This window comes from Somniosus microcephalus, chromosome 17 (genome assembly GCF_052327205.1).
Source record: "Somniosus microcephalus isolate GS21.2 chromosome 17, FLI_Smic_1.0, whole genome shotgun sequence".
In the NCBI taxonomy this organism is placed as follows: Eukaryota; Metazoa; Chordata; class Chondrichthyes; order Squaliformes; family Somniosidae; genus Somniosus; species Somniosus microcephalus.
In genome coordinates, this window is record NC_141003.1 from 35,809,309 (window position 1) to 35,826,705 (window position 17,397).

General features: G+C 47.2%; 1 protein-coding gene across 4 annotated transcripts in view; it reads left to right on the forward strand.

Moving 5' to 3' along the window:
- Window positions 1–17,397, forward strand: part of LOC147105635 (mucin-2-like) — a 210,490-nt gene that overhangs the window by 67,858 nt on the left and 125,235 nt on the right. For 3 of the 4 annotated variants that reach the window (XM_086010175.1, XM_086010178.1, XM_086010177.1), the window contains 2 exons: window positions 220–409; window positions 561–686. In XM_086010175.1, coding sequence (XP_085866301.1) covers window positions 220–409; window positions 561–686 — 316 coding nt within the window. Of the gene's footprint in view, window positions 1–219; window positions 410–560; window positions 687–17,397 lie in introns of those variants that run through there. The other variant, XM_086010179.1, reaches the window with a different exon arrangement.

Genomic DNA, 17,397 nt, shown 5'->3' on the forward strand with positions numbered 1-17,397 from the left:
CTGGATATAACAATAATAAAAGTGCTTTTAAATCTTGACTAAATGTACATGCCTCCCTTTGGAAAACTGGGAATCACTTGCTAAATATAATTGTTTAAAAACTGATGCAAAAACATTTGAGTTTAATTAGTGACATTCTGTTGTAGTAGATTTCACAGCTTGAAGACTCTGCAGTAGGTCTGTGTTTATATAATTTTCACTTGTGTTTATTTTCATCAGAGCTGTATCGGGCCCTTCTCAACGCATTTTACATCCTGTGCTGACTACAAATCCTATTTCACCATATGCCAAAGGGATGTCTGTGCTTCTCCAAATAAACATCAGGCCAAATGTTTCAGTTTAACAGAAATTGCAAACTTGTGCCCACCACCAACATCTCAGAAGAATTGGAGGGACACGTCAGGATGTGGTATGTTTTGCTGCATATCTAGAAAATAAAACAAATAAACAGTTGAAGGTTAAAACTCCTAAATATTTTCACTCTTAACTAGAACAATGATATTTGTGCATTTGCACTTATTACAACTCAAAATGTGAAATGCATGAATTTTCCTTTCTAGAAAAGCCTGTTTGTCCTGAGAATCAGATTTACATGGATTGTGGTCAAGCAAATATTCCAACTTGTACTGATCCAAAGCCCCAACAACCGAAAGATGCTTGTGTAAATACTTGTGAATGTCCAAAAGGTAACAATATTATTTTGACTGAGACAGATTCATTATGTTGTTTTTAATATATTATGCCAGCCTCCTGTGATGTTGCATATGGGTAGTCGAGACCAATTCGAATTCTTCCAGTCTAGCAGGTTTGGAGGGTGGGGGATAATGGTAGCAATTTGGGGGAGTGGATCGAGGATGTGTGAGGAGAGGGAAAGGGGAGCAGGGAGGGGAGGGGGAAAGGAAATATGGAATGAGGCATGCAACAACCAGCCATCAAGGGAGACGAAATAGGACCAAGAGGTTGAAGGGTCCATGGATGGGAAATGCAGTCAGGGAGAGGGTTAGTGTAAAAGTAGAAAGGAAGTGGGGTAGCGGTAACTTGTAAGGGGGAACTGAGTCAGTGGGGATTTGTGGGTTGACATAATAAAGACTCACTACGCACTTGGTTGTACATAAAGCAAGGCTTTAATCGACTTGTAACAAAACATGGAGGTCTAGTTAGTAGCCACTAGCTTCCTGTTTCCAGACTGTCTCTGGCCAAGCTGGGCCCTCGCCCTAGTATTTATACTCCTCGGGCGGCGCCCTCAGCTGGCCGTTCAGTAGTACTTCCTTGTAGAAGTTGCAATTTATGACATGGGTGGTATTGGATTGGCAGCCAATGGGAGAAAGGGGGATTACATCTTGTTCATCAGAAGGGGAAGTGATGCCCATTGTTTGTTAAGTGTGGGGGGAGGGTTTGTGCCAAAATCTTTCTCTGTGTTGGGATGTGGTGGAGGGGTGGATCACAGCTGAAATATCACTCTATGTGGGGTGAGGGGTGTTGAGAACCAAAATCTCACTTGGAATGGGGGTAAGATTCAGGATCTCAGTCTCACAGGGGTTGAGGACAAAACTCATCTTTGCTGGGGTGGCGTGGGGGAAATGATTGACTGCCGATAACTTTCTCAGTAGCGGGGCTTTACAGTAGTTTGCTCTGGTTGGCAGTCTGGAGGCACATGCATGCAGCAGGTGGAACTTCCCATTTTATTATTTTTCCTCTATGTGACGGACTGCATGTAACTTTCTTTTGGACTTCTGCACAATAGTATGGCCAACACCAGCAAATTGTCTCTTTCCATTCCACTGGGCTATGTCTTGGTGCCTGAACTTTGAGGATGACCTTGCCATTTGTTGTCTTGTAGAGGAAGTAAAATTAGGGAACACTATCAGAGACTCGATGGAGAATAAAAGAAAATCCTCCGATAAAACATAAATTTCCCACAAGGTGCAATTTGTATAATCGCTGTCATAGGTAAAGAAAACTAGGTATAACAGAAGCATCTCATGGCTGCTCTTTAACGTGCAGGGCCTGGATGTGTCAGAGTGTTAGTCAACCTAGCAGAAATAAATGGGTAGGAATCAGTCCGGGCCCGTCCAGACCCGGCGTATGAAAACAATACGTGGTGGAAGCAAGAGTCCTGAGGATTGATGGAAATCGGTCCTTGGGTCTCATCTCAATAATTGAGGTGAGATGCTGGCGCTGGTCAGCCTGGGATGCCTTAACGTTGGGCCCCACAGATTTGGCAGTGTGGCCAATGCCTGCGCAGATTGGCGCAGGTCGTCCCACTGCTAGATCGCTATGCTTTGTGGCCGCTTTATGCCTAAAAAACAAGCGCATAACAATTTGTACCCCATCAAAATTTTAGTAAAATAATAATGGGAGCTCCTCTCATTGGGTGATCTTGTCTGTGCTCACGAAGCTGATTCCTAATTCCGTTCACCTTTCCAAAGAATCAAACACATTAGCACTAGCTCCAGAAATTTTTCGAGGTTATCACAACCAGAATTCACGTTGAAATAGCAAATTAGTTCACACCACCCGGGCTGCCAGCAGTAAATAGAAATCTAACTTTCGAGTTTAAGTGTGCAATTGCTTTGAATCCTGATTGTTATGGGAACTGCAGGACCAAACAGTTCAATCCTAATTTTCTGAGTAGATTTATTTGTATGAATGCCTACTTTATTTCCTCAAATTTTTATGGCAAAATATAGAAATCATTCAGTAGGATTGGGGATCTATAATATAGATTAAAGGGCAAGGGCAAGAGGTAATTGTAATGTATGTACCTTTAAGGGGAGAACTACTTTTTACAGCTCCTGTATACTGTAGTACCGGCAGTGACCACACCTGTATATAAACCCTGAGTAGTGATCTGTACAGTTAGTTCTAGAGTAACTCTCATTCAGTAAACACCTGTTGAATCGTTCCTGCAGTCTGTTGTCTGATTATTGAAGGACACAACATTAAGATACACGGATCTAACATTGGCGACGAGCAGATTCGAACCTACCTGCAACTCTGCATCACCTCCCAGGGATTCGCTCCTGGAGAACAGTGGAAGAAGGTCGAGTCCAGAAGCACGGGCGTCGACCACGGGCAACCGCCCAGTCATCCAGCGGCGATTTGAGCATCGCAGGGGAGGCTGTCGAGAGCCAGGCTTGGCTTTCCAGTCACGGTGCTCCAGCGAAACCCTTCCCGGACAGCGACGGGCTAGAGCCCGACGGAGCGGCACAGAAAAAGGCCGAGCAGCGTCGACGGGGGAGAGAGAGAGGGCAGAGCGCACAGGGCGCAGCCGGTGTTCAGGACCAAGTGGCGTCAACAGGGGACAGAGGCGAGAGAGAGCAGAGCGCAGCCGGTGTTCAAGGGCCGAGCAGCGTCAACGGGGGAGAGAGGCGCGCAGGAAAACGCGAGGCGCTGCCATTGCCACGAGGACCGCAGAGAGTGGCGTTGGCAGCAGCGCAGGAGCAACGCACGAAACCCACAGGGCGTCGCCATTTGCCACGAGGACCGCCGAGGGCGGCGTTGGCAGCAGCGCGGGAGACGACATTTTAAGCGGCAGCGGGGAAGAAAGGAAAGCGCGGGAGCCGCCATTTTAAGCTGCAGCGGGGAAGAAAGGAAAGCGCGGGAGATGCCATTTTAAGCCAGTCTAACCACACCCAAAAATGCCAAAGAGTGGCAGTATCACAGTGTTCGACAATGAAGTCGAAGATTGGACGACATATGTCGAACGCATAGAAGTATACTGCAAGGCGAATGAAGTGCCAGATGACAAGAAAGCGCTGGCATTGAATTCAATGGGTGCCAAAACGTATGGCTTACTACGAAACCTAGTAACCCCAGAGAAGCCAGTAGAAAAGGATTTTGAAAACATAGTGTCAATCCTACAGGACCACTTAAACCCCACACCGCTGCTGATAACAGAAAGATTTAAGTTTCACAAAAGGAACCAGCATAAAGATGAAAGTAATGCTGAGTATTTAACGGAACTGCGCAAGCTATCGAAACACTGCCAGTTTGGAACAGGACTAGCAGATACTTTAAGGGACAAGTTTGTGTGTGGGCTTCAAAGTGAAGGAACCCAGAAACGGCTTCTATCAGAAAAGGATCTTACGCTGGACAAGGCTTTCAGCATTGCAGTATCACACGAAGCAGCAGCACGGGGCGCTGCAGAGATTCAACGGAGACCGCAAGAATATGGCACAAATGAAATGTCATACGGAACAGTGAAATGCTATCGCTGCGGCAGAACAACACACGACCAGAATGATTGCTGGTTCAAGGACAAAGTGTGCAGACAGTGTGGAAAAGTAGGACACATAGCAAGAGTCTGCAGGTCGGGAAAGAAAACCAGCAGCAAGAAATCTCCACAGGAGAAGTACAAGAAGATACATAAGGTGACGGAGAGTAGTTCAGACGAACAGAAGAGTGATACAGACTCCGGAAGCAAGGAGCTGGGTTGTCTGAAACTACATAATGTGATCAAAACGGAGGATCACCAAACTATCTGGGTCACGCTCAAGATAGCAGGAGTCCAACTGAAAATGGAATTGGACACAGGATCAGCCCTAACAGTCATAAACCGAAGGGACTACAAGTGGCTATTCTCACATATACCCTTGAGAGATACAAAGATTGTCTTGAAGACGTACACGGGGCAAAAAGTCTACCCCAAAGGAAAAATAAGGGTGAACGTTATATATAACGGCAAGGAAACACCAAAAATGGACCTATATGTATTGCCAGATGGAGGACCACCACTACTAGGATGTGAATGGATCCGGAAGAGACAGCTAGATTGGCATTCCATACAGGCACTGACTGTGGCTGACAAAAAGGATGACGACATCACACCTGGGCGACTGTCAAAGATCCTAACTGACGCGAAAGAAGTGTTCCAGCAAGGACTCGGAACACTAAAAGGCATGACAGCGATGATTAAAATTGAAGAAAACGCAAGCCCAAAATTTTTTAAGGACAGACCGGTACGTTATACGATCCGCCCAACCGTCGAAGCAGAGCTGGAGAGTCTGGAACGTTCAGGTGTACTGTCCAAGGTAGACTGGAGCGAGTGGGCTACACCCATCGTCCCTGTGATGAAAAAGTCATTGAGCAGCACGCCTGGGGAACCAAGGAAGGTTCGCATCTGTGGGGTCTTTAAGGTAACAGTGAACCCGGTCCTTCACACCGTACAATATCCACTTCCGCAGATTGAAGATATTTTCACCTCGCTATCTGGAGGGAAGCGCTTCACTAAGATTGATCTGGCCCAGGCGTATCTGCAAATGGAGGTAGAAGGAGCATCAAAAGAATACCTCACAATCAACACCCATAAAGGTCTCTACCAATACAACCGGCTGGTATTCAGGGTAGCATCAGCTCCGACTATTTGGCAGAGGGCAATGGAACAAGTCCTGCAAGGGATCCCAGGGACCCCAGTGTTATTTGGACGACATCCTGGTCACGGGCGAAAATGACAGTGATCACCTTGCCAACCTGGAGCAGGTGCTCACTAGATTGCAGGAACATGGGCTCTGAGCTAACCGCCCCAAATGCGAGTTTTTTAGAAAACAGATCTCGTATTCTGGCCATGTTATCGATAAAGAGGGGTTACATAAGTCCCCAGAGAAGATTGAGGCAGTAGTCAAGGCTCCAGCACCGGAAAATGTGTCACAACTGAGGTCGTTCCTCGGGCTGGTAAACTACTACCATAAGTTCTTGCCAAATTTGTCTACAATACTACACCCACTGAACACCCTACTGCAAACTGGGGTGCCATGGAAGTGGAGTGACGAATGTAGACGAGCTTTCCAGAAGAGCAAAACACTAATCACATCGAAAGAGGTATTAGCCCATTACAACCCGGCATTACCAATTCGGTTGGTATGTGATGCGTCACCCTACGATATTGGAGCGGTGCTGTCGCACAAATTCTCGGATGGCTCAGAGAGGCCAATAGCCTTTTCGTCACGATCACTAACCTCAGCCGAGCGTAACTACGCCCAGATTGACAGGGAGGCCCTCCGCCTAGTGTGGGGAGTGAAAAAGTTCAATCACTATCTGCACGGGCAGAAGTTCACCTTGCTGACTGACCACCAACCACTTGTCTCCATCTTTAATCCAAAGAAGGGCATTCCGGTGATGACTGCGCAACGGCTACAAAGATGGTCCCTTTTTCTAGGGGCGCACCAATATGAAATCGTGTATAAGGGCACGAAACAGCATGGATTCAATTGTAAGGGGGATAGATAGGAGTTTCTGTGGCCGAGACCGAGACTCCAAGATGGTATGTTGCCTCCCTGGTGCAAGGGTCAAGGATGTCTCGGAGCGGGTGCAGAGCATTCTGAAGGGGGAGGGGGATCAGCCAGTTGTCGTGGTACATGTAGGTACCAACGATGTAGGTAAAAAGAGGGAGGAGGTCCTACAAGCTGAATTTAGGGAGTTAGGAGCTAAATTGAAAAGTAGGACTTCAAAGGTAGTAATCTCTGGATTGCTACCAGTGCCACGAGCTAATAAGATTAGAGAGAGTAAGATAGATAAGCTAAATATGTGGCTTGAGCAGTGGTGCAAGGGAGAGGGATTTAAATTCTTGAGGCATTGGAACCAGTTCTTGGGGAGGAGTGACCTGTACCAAGGGGACGGTCTACACCTGAACTGTGAGGGAGCCGATGTCCTCGGGGTAATATTTTCTAGGACGGTTCGGGAGGATTTAAACTAATTTGGCAGGGGGATGGGAACCTAGGTAGTGGAAAAGAGGGAAGTCATATGAAGTCAGAAATAGATGGTAGAAAGGTGAGAAGCAATAAGCAAAGGAGAGAAACACAAAGGGCCAAACTAATTCATAATGAGAGTGTGAAAAAAGCAAGCCTGAAGGCTTTGTATCTTAATGCTAGAAGCATTAGGAACAAGGTGGATGAATTAGTTGTGGAAATAGAGGTAAACAAGTATGATTTGATTGGGATTACAGAAACGTGGCTGCAGGGTGGGCAAGGCTGGGAACTTAACATCCAGGGATATACAATATTTAGGAAGGATCGGCAAAAAGGTAGGGGAGGTGGGGTAGCATTGCTGGTAAAGGAGGGGATTAATGCAATGGAAAGGAAGGATATTAACTCGGATGAAACGGAATCTGTATGGGTAGAAATGAGAAATAGCAAGGGGAGAAAAACGTTAGTGGGTGTGATATATAGGCCTCCAAATAGTAATATGGAGGTGAGGGAAGGCATAAAAAGGGAAATTAGAGAAGCGTGCGATAAGAGCACAGCTGTCATCATGGGTGACTTTAATTTACATATTGATTGGACTACCCAAATTAGTAAAAATTCTGAGGAGGAGGAATTCCTGGAATGTTTTCGGGACGGTTATCTGGACCAATATGTCGAGGAGCCGACTCGAGATCAGGCCATTTTAGACTGGGTATTGTGCAATGAGAAGGGACTTATCACCAATCTTCTTGTACGAGGCCCCTTGGGTCAGAGCGATCATAATATGATCGAGCTCTCAGTCGAGATGGAGAGTGAGGAAATTGAATCAGAGACTAAGGTCCAGAACTTAAATAAAGGGAATTACGAGGGTATGAGACGGGAATTGGGTAAGATTGATTGGGTGGTGTTTCTGGGGGGATTGACAGTGGATAGACAATGGCAAGCATTCAAAGATAGAATGGAAGAATTCCAGAACATGTTTATACCGGTTTGGCATAAAAATAAACCTAAAAAGGTGACTCAACCGTGGATAACGAGGGAAATTAGGGACAGCATAAAATCAAAAAAAAGGGCATATCAACTGGCAAAAAAAAGCACCAGACCGGAAGATTGGGGGCAGTACAGGATACAGCAGAAGAGGACAAAGGGATTAATCAGGAAGGGGAAAATAGAATACGAAAGTAAACTTGCAGCAAAAATAAAGACAGACTGCAAAAGCTTTTATCGGTATATCAGGAGGAAAAGACTGGTAAAATCCCAAGTCGGTCCCCTGCAGTCCGATTCGGGAGAATATATAATGGAGAATAAGGAAATGGCAGACCAATTAAACTCATACTTTGGTTCTGTATTCACAAAGGAGGACACAAATAACCTCCCAGGAATATCGGCAAACATAGGGACTAATGAGAGGGAGGAGCTGACAGAAATTAGTATCTCTAGGGATATGGTGTTGGGTAAGTTGAGGGGACTGAAGGCCGACAAATCCCCGGGGCCTGATAAACTACATCCTAGGGTACTTAAGGAGGTGGCCCTGGAGATAGCAGATGCTCTAAGGATCATCTTCCGGAACTCCATTGACTCGGGAACAGTACCCGTGGATTGGAGGGTAGCTAATGTTACCCCAATATTTAAAAAGGGGGGTAGAGAGAAAGCAGGGAATTATAGACCAGTAAGCCTTACATCGGTTGTGGGCAAAATGCTAGAGTCCATTATTAAGGATAAAATAGCGGAGCACTTGACAAATGGGGAAAGGATCGGACAGAGTCAACATGGATTTACAAAGGGTAAATCGTGTTTGACTAATCTGCTGGAATTTTTTGAGGAAGTAACTGGTAAAATAGATGGGGGAGAGCCAGTGGATGTGGTGTACCTTGACTTCCAGAAAGCCTTCGATAAGGTTCCACACAAAAGATTGTCATGCAAAATTAAGGCTCATGGGATTGGGGGCAAAGTATTAACGTGGATAGAGAACTGGCTGGCGGATAGAAAACAGAGAGTTGGAATAAACGGCTCGTTTTCAGAGTGGCAGGCAGTGACCAGCGGGGTGCCGCAAGGATCTGTCCTGGGACCCCAGCTGTTCACAATATATATAAATGATCTGGATCAGGGAATTGGATGCAATATTTCCAAATTCGCTGACGACACTAAACTAGGAGGAGGGGTGGGCTCTGATGAGGATGTCAGGAGGCTACAGTGCGATTTGGACAGGTTGGGGGAATGGGCGGATACGTGGCAGATGCACTATAATGTGGATAAATGCGAGGTTATCCACTTTGGGGGTAAAAACAGGAGGGTAGATTATTATCTAAATGGCAATAGATTGGGAGATGGGGAAGTGCAGAGGGACCTGGGTGTTCTTGTGCACCAGTCACTGAAGGAGAGCATGCAGGTGCAACAGGCGATTAAGAAGGCAAATGGTATGTTGGCCTTCATATCAAGGGGGTTCGAGTATAGGAATAGGGATACCTTACTACAGCTGTACAAGGTGCTGGTGAGACCGCATCTGGAGTATTGTGTACAGTTTTGGTCGCCCCATCTGCGGAAGGATGTTCTTGCCATGGAAAGAGTGCAACGGCGATTCACCAGGCTGATACCTGGAATGGCGGGAATGACCTACGAAGAGAGATTAAATAGTTTGGGCTTGTACTCACTGGAGTTTAGAAGATTGAGAGGGGATCTCATCGAAACATATAAAATTATGGCAGGCCTGGACAGGCTGAATTCAGAGAGAATGTTTCCAATGGCCAGGGAGCACAGAACCAGGGGCCACAGTCTAAAAATAGCGGGCAAATCATTTAAAACAGAGATGAGGAAGAATTTCTTCACTCAAAGAGTGGTGAGCCTGTGGAATTCCCTGCCACAGAGGGCTGTGAAGGCTAATTCAATAAATATTTTCAAGAGAGAATTGGATATATTTCTGAAGGCTAAGGGGATTAAGGGTTACGGAGAAAAGGCGGGGACGGGGTACTGAACTGGTAAGATCAGCTATGATCTCAGACGAGGATCAGCCATGATCTCATTGAATGGCGGAGCAGGCTCGAAGGGCCGAATGGCCTACTCCTGTTCCTATCTCTATGTTACTATGTTACTATGAAACGCTGATGGGCTATCACGCCTGCCACTGCCTACTGCGGAGGAAGCACCAGCAGTGGATCCTGTCGAAATATTTCATTCGACTATAATTGAATGCTTGCCAGTAACTAACGCTGGTATAGAGAAGGAGACCCGAAATGACCCGACACTGTCTCAGGTATATGATTTGACGATGAAGGGATGGCCAGCACATGGCGACTCACTGTTGCCAGCATTCTCATCCAGAAGAGAACGGCTGTCAGTATGCCAGGGGACCTTGATGTGTGGATCCCGAGTGGTAATTCCACCCAAGTTAAGGGATAGAGTGCTCAATGAGCTTCACGAAGGTCATCTGGGAGGGGTGAAAATGAAAAGCCTTGCTAGGGCTTATGTGTGGTGGCCAGGGATCGATCAGCAAATCGAGGACCTGACAAAGAGCTGCTCAGGATGCCAGAAGGTCCAAAATGCACCACCACATGCCCCTCTACACCCATGGGAGTGGCCCTCATCTCCATGGCAATGGGTGCATATTGATTTTGCTGGTCCATTCATGGACTCAATGTTTTTAATAGCCGTGGATGCGCACTCGAAATGACCTGAGGTGATCAAAATGTCCTCCACCACCACGGAGAAAACTATTGCAGTCCTACGGACCATTTTTGCCAGGAACGGCTTGCCAGAGCAGATTTGCTGTGATAACGGACCACAGTTTGTGTCCGAAGAGTTTCGAAGATTTATGAAAAGGAATGGGGTAAGGCATTACACATCCGCCCCGTATCACCCAGCCACAAATGGATTGGCTGAGAGGTTCGTACAAACCTTTAAGAAGGCAATAAAGGCTATGTACAATGACAACATTCCGCTGCAGCACAAGGTGGACAAATTCCTGTTCGCCTACCGGAATGCGACACATGCAGTAACCAACCAGGCCCCAGCCTTGATGTTCTTTAACCGAAGGTTAAGATCTCACCTGGATTTGCTCAGACCAAACGTACGAAGAGATGTTGAGAGTAAGCAATTCCAGCACATCCATGAGAAGCCAACAAGGAGCTTCAATGTAGGGCAACCAGTCTTGGCCCGCGACTACCGAACAGAAAAATGGCAGCCCATTAGGGACCAAAGTGGCAATCTGTGTGTAGAGCCAGAGGATGTAGGCGGGGTTTTAAATGAATTTTTTGCATCTGTGTTCACTATGGAGAAAGACGATGCAGACATAGAAATCGGGCAAGGGGACTGTGACATACTTGAACATATTAGCATCGAGAGGGAGGAGGTGCTAGCGGTTTTAGCGGGCCAAAAAGTGGATAAATCCCCAGGCCCGGACGAGATGTATCCCAGGCTGCTGTGGGAGGCAAGGGAGGAGATTGCAGGGGCTCTGACACTAATTTTCAGAACCTCTCTGGCCACAGGGGATGTACCAGAGGACTGGAGAACAGCTAACGTAGTACCATTATTCAAGAAGGGTAGCAGGGATAAACCAGGGAATTACAGGCCAGTGAGTCTAACATCTGTGGTGGGGAAATTATTGGAAAAAATTCTGAGGGACAAAATTAATCTCCACTTGGAGAGGCAAGGATTAATCGGGGATAGTCAGCATGGCTTTGTCAAGGGTAAATCATGTCTAACAAATCTGATCGAATTTTTCGAGGGGGTGACTAGTGGGGTGGATGAGGGAAATGCTGTGGATGTGGTGTACATGGACTTCAGTAAAGCTTTTGACAAAGTCCCGCATAGGAGACTGGTCAAGAAGGTAAGAGCCCATGGGATCCAGGGTGCCTTGGCGCATTGGATCCTAAACTGGCTGAGTGGCAGGAGGCAGAGGGTGATGGTCGAAGGTTGCTTTTGTGACTGGAAGCCTGTGTCCAGTGGGGTACCTCAGGGATCGGTGCTGGGTCCCTTATTGTTTGTGATCTACATAAATGATTTGGATGAAAATGTAAAAGGTATGATCAGTAAGTTCGCAGATGACACGAAAATTGGTGGGGTGGTAAATTGCGAGGAGGAAAGCCTCCGGCTACAGGACGATATAAACAGGTTGGTCAGATGGGCGGAAAAGTGGCAAATGGAATTTAACCCTGAAAAGTGCGAGGTGATGCATTTTGGACGGACAAATAAGGCAAGGGAATACACAATGAGTGGTAGGACCCTAGGAAGTACAGAGGGTCAGAGGGACCTTGGTGTACATGTACATAGATCCCTGAAGGCAGCGGAGCAGGTAGATAAGGTGGTTAAAAAGGCATATGGGATACTTGCCTTCATTAGCCGAGGCATAGAATATAAGAGCAGGGAGGTTATGATGGAGCTGTACAAAACGCTGGTGAGGCCACAGCTGGAGTACTGTGTGCAGTTCTGGTCGCCTCACTATAGGAAGGATGTGATTGCTTTGGAGAGGGTGCAGAGAAGATTCACCAGGATGTTACCTGGGATGGAGCGCCTCAGCTATGAAGAGAGGCTGGACAGGCTGGAGTTGTTTTCCTTGGAGCAGAGAAGGCTGAGGGGGGACCTGATTGAGGTGTACAAAATAATGAGGGGCATAGATAGGGTAGATAAAGAGGAACTTTTCCCCTTAGTGGGGGGGTCAATAACAAGGGGGCATAGATTCAGGGTAAGGGGCAGGAGATTTAGAGGGGATTTGAGGAGGAACTTTTTCACCCAGAGGGTGGTTGGAATGTGGAACTCAATGCCTGAAAGGGTGGTAGAGGCAGGAACCCTCACAACATTCAAGAAGCATTTGGATGAGCACTTGAAATGCCATTGCATACAAGGCTATGGACCAAATGCTGGAAAATGGGATTAGACTGGACAGGGATGGATGGGCGGCGCAGACACGATGGGCCGAAGGGCCTCTTTCTGTGCTGTAAAACTCTATGACTCTATGACTTGCCTTTATTAGCTGTGGCATAGAATACAAGAGCGGGGAGGTTATGCTTGAACTGTATAAAACACTGGTTAGGCCTCGGCTAGAGTACTGCGTGCAGTTCTGGTCACCACATTACAGGAAGAATGCGATTGCACTAGAGAGGGTACAGAGGAGATTTACAAGGATGTTGCCGGGAGTAGAGAATCTCAGCTATGAGGAAAGACTGGATAGGCTGGGTCTGTTTTCTTTGGAACAGAGGAGGCTGAGGGAGACGTGATTGAGGTGTATAAAATTATGAGGGACCTAGATAGAATGGATAGGAAGGACCTATTTCCCTCAGCAGAGAGGTCAATAACCAGAGGACACAGATTTAAAGTAATTGGTCGGAGGTTTAGAGGGGATTTGAGGAGAAATTCTTTCCCCCAGAGGGTTGTGAGGGTCTGGAACTCACTGCCTGAAAGGGTGGTAGAGGCAGGACCACTAACCACATTTAAAAAGTACTTGGATGTGCACTTGGGATGCTGTAACCTGCAGGGCTACGGACCAAGAGCTGGGAAGTGGGAGTAGGCTGGATAGCTCTTTGTTGGCCGGCGCGGACACGATGGGCCGAAATGGCCTCCTTCCGTGCTGTAACTTTCTCTGATTCTATGATTCTATGAGGAACGATATGCACACGGCAGGGCCCACTAATGTACACAGTGGACGTTGGGGAGAGCATCGTGAGACGCCATGCTGACCAGATCCTAGAGTCACAGGAACAAGTCAACCCATGCCTCGCCCATACGTACCTGGTGATGAACCCAACGTACAGGTAGCATCTACCCCAGAAACAGTAGCATCGGAAGCTGATGTACCAACCGACGACAGGGGGCCAGAATCGCCTCCGCACCAAGAATCACACAATCACAGAATCCCCACAGTGCAGATAGAGGCCATTTCGGCCCATTGAGCCTGCACCGACACATATCCCACCCTATCCCCGTAACCCCATGTATTTAATCCCCCTAACACACTAAGGGTCAATTTATCACAGCCAATCAACCTAACCCGCACATCTTTGGACTGTGGGAGGAAACCGGAGCACCCGGAGGAAACCCACGCAAACACGGTGAGAATGTGCAAACTCCACACAGACAGTCACCCGAGGCCGGATTCGAACCCGGGTCCCTGGCGCTGTGAGGCAACAGTGCTAACCACTATGCCACCGTGCTGCAAGACACTCGGGAAAGGCGCTATCCAGAAAGGATCAGGAAGCCTCCCCAAAGACTGAATTTATAAATAGACTATTTTCAGCTAATGTTGCATGTTAAAAGTGTTAATTGTAATTAGTTTGATATTTAATTGTTAAATGAGTGTTATGGTACTGTTAATCTAAAAGGGGAGGAATTGTAATGTATGTACCTTTAAGGGGAGAACTACTTTTTACAGCTCCTGTATACTGTGGTACCGGCAGTGACCACACCTGTATATAAACCCTGAGTAGTGATCTGTACAGTTAGTTCTAGAGTAACTCTCATTCAGTAAACACCTGTTGAATCGTTCCTACAGTCTGTTGTCTGATTATTGAAGAACACAACATTAAGATACACGGTTCTAACAGTAATGGCCCCTTGTATCGCAGCACAGCGTGTCCACTAATACAAAGTTGTAAATGGTTTGAAACATTCAATAAAGTCATTTAGCGATCGAATGAGAATATTAGATTGTCTCCAATCTGCGAGAACAACATTTTATGGGAAAAGAACTCAAATTTAATATTGCTATGTTAAAATCAAAGCAGTGGACTCCTAGTGATTGCCTGTTCTAACACGACTAATAATTTGTGGAAATATGCAGCACACTTTTCACTCTCCCTACATTGACCATGAAACTATCGGATTGTCGTAAAAACCCATCTGGTTCACTAGTGTCCTTTAGGGAAGGAACTCTGCCGTCCTTACCTGGTCTGGTCTATATGTGACTCCAGACCCACAGCAATGTGGTTGACTCTTAATTGCCCTCTGAAATGGCCAACAAGCCACTCAGTTGTAACAAACCGCTACAGAAAACAATAATAAGAACATAACCGGACGACCACCCGGCATCGACCTCGCACTGACTTCGGACACGACAATGGGACACCCAGCCCAGTTAACCCTGCAAAGTCCTCCTCACTAACTGGGATTTGTCTCAAAATTGGGAGAGCTGTCACACAGCCTGACATAGTCATACTCACAGAATCATACCTTTCAGCCAATGTCCCAGACTCCTCCATCATCATCCCTGGGTATGTCCTGTCCCACCAGCGGGACAGAGCCACCAGAGGTTGCGTACAGTGGTATAAAGTTGGGAGGGAGTGGCGCTGGGAGTCCGCAACATTGACTCCGGATCCCATGAAGTCTCGTGGCTTCAGGTCAAGCATGGGCAAGGAAACCCCCTGTTGATTACCACCTACTGCCCTCCCTCAGCTGATGAACCAGTACTCCTTCATGTTGAACACCACTTCGAAGAAGCACTGAGGGTTGCCAGGGCACAGAATGTACTCTGGGTAGGGGACGTCAATGTCCATCACCAAGATCGGTAGATCCGCTACTGACCAAGCTGGCAGAGTCCTGAAGGACATAGCTGCCAGACTCAGCAGCAGGTGGTGAGAGAATCAGCACGAGGGAATAACCTACTTTTCCTCGTCCTCACCAATCTACCTGTCGCAAATGAATCTGTCCATGACAGCAATGGTAGCAGTGACCACCGCACAGCACTTGTGGAGATGAAGACCTATCTTCACACTGAGGACACCCTCCATTGCGTTGTGTGGCACTACCACCGTATTAAATGGGATAGATTCAAAACAGATCTAGCAGCTCAAAACTGGGCATACCTCAGGCGCTGTGGGCCAGCAGCAGCAGCAGCAGAATTGTACACCACCACAAACTGTAACCTCACGGCCTGGCATATCCCTCACTCTACCATTACCATCAAGCCAGAGAACCAAACCTGGTTCAATAAGTAGTGTAGAAAAGCATGCCAGGAGCAGCACCAGGCATACCTAAAAAAGAGTTGCCAACCTGGGGAAGATGCATCACAGGACAGCATGCATGCTAAGCAGCGAAAGCAACCTTCTATAAAGAGAGCTAAGCGATCGCATAATCAATGGATCAGATCAAAGCTCTGCAGTCCTGCCAGATCGAATCGTGAATGGCGGTGGACAATTAAACAACTAATGGGAGGAGGAGATTGCATGAATATCTCCATCCTCAATGATGGCGGAGCGTAGCACGCGAGTGCAAAAGACAAGGCTAAAGCGTTTACCACCATCTGCAGCCAGAAGTGCTGAGTGGATGATTCATCTCGGCCTCCTCCTGAGGTCCCCACCATCACAGAAGCCAGTCTTCAGCCAATTCGATTCACTCCAATGATGTCAAGAAACAGCCGACAACATCCTGGCTGACGTGCTGAAGATTTGCATTCCAGAACTAGCCGTGCCTTTAGCCAAGATGTTCCAGTACAGCTACAACATTGTCATCTAAAAAACAAAGTGGAAAACTGCCCAGGTCTGTCCTGTCTGCAAAAAGCAGGACAAATCCAATTTGGCCAATTACCAACCCATCAGTCTATTGTCAATCATCAGCAAAGTGATGGAAGGTGTCATCGACAGTGCTATCAAGTGGCACTTGCTCACGAATAACCTGCTCACTGATGCTCAGTTTGGGTTCTGCTAAGACCACTCGGCTCCAGACCTCATTACAGCCTTGGCCCAAACATGGACAAAAGAGCTGAATTCCAGAGGCTGACTGCCCTTGACATTAAGGCAGCATTTGACTGAGATTGGCATCAAGGAGCCCTAGTAAAGTTGAAATCAATGGGAATCGGGGAATATGCTTCACTGGCTAGAGTCATACCTAGCACAAAAGAAGATGTTTGTGGTTGGAGGCCAATCCTCTTAGCCCCAGGACATCGCTGCAGGGCAGTGTCCTAGGCCCAACTATATTCAGCTGCTTCATCAATGACCTTCCCCCCATCATAAGGTCAGATGTGGGGATGTTCGCTGATGATTGCACAGTGTTCAGTTCCATTCGCAACTCCCCAGATAATGAAGTTGTCCATGCCCGCATGCAGCAATACCTGGACAACATTCAGGCTTGGGCTGATAAGTGGCAAGTAACATTCATGCCACACAAGTGCTAGTCAATGACTATCTCCAGCAAGAGAGAATCTAACCACCACCCCTTGACATTCAATGACATTGCCATCGCCGAATCCCCCACCATCAACATCCTGGGGGTTACCATTGACCAGAAACTGAACTGGACCAGCTACATAAATACTGTGGCTACAAGAGCAGGTCAGAGGCTGGCTATTCTGCGGCGAGTGTCTCAAAGCTCCCCAAAGATTGTCCACCATCTACAAGGCACAAGTCAGGAGTGTGGTGGAATACTCTCCACTTGCCTGGATGAGTGCAGCTCCAGCAACACTCAAGAAGCTCGACACCATCTAGGACAAAACAGCCCACTTGATTGGCACCCTATCCACCACCTTAAACATTCACTCCCTCCACCACCGGCGCACCGTGGCTGCAGTGTGTACCATCTACAAGATGCACTGCAGCAACTTGCCAAGGCTTCTTTGACAGCACCTCCCAAACCTGCGACCTCTGCCACCTAGAAGGAAAAGGCATGGGAGCACCATCACCTGCAAGTTCCTCTCCAAGCTACACAGCATCCTGACTTTGAAATATATCGCCGTTCCTTCATCGTCGCTGGGTCAAAATCCTAGAACTCCCGCCCTAACAGCACTGTGGGAGTACCT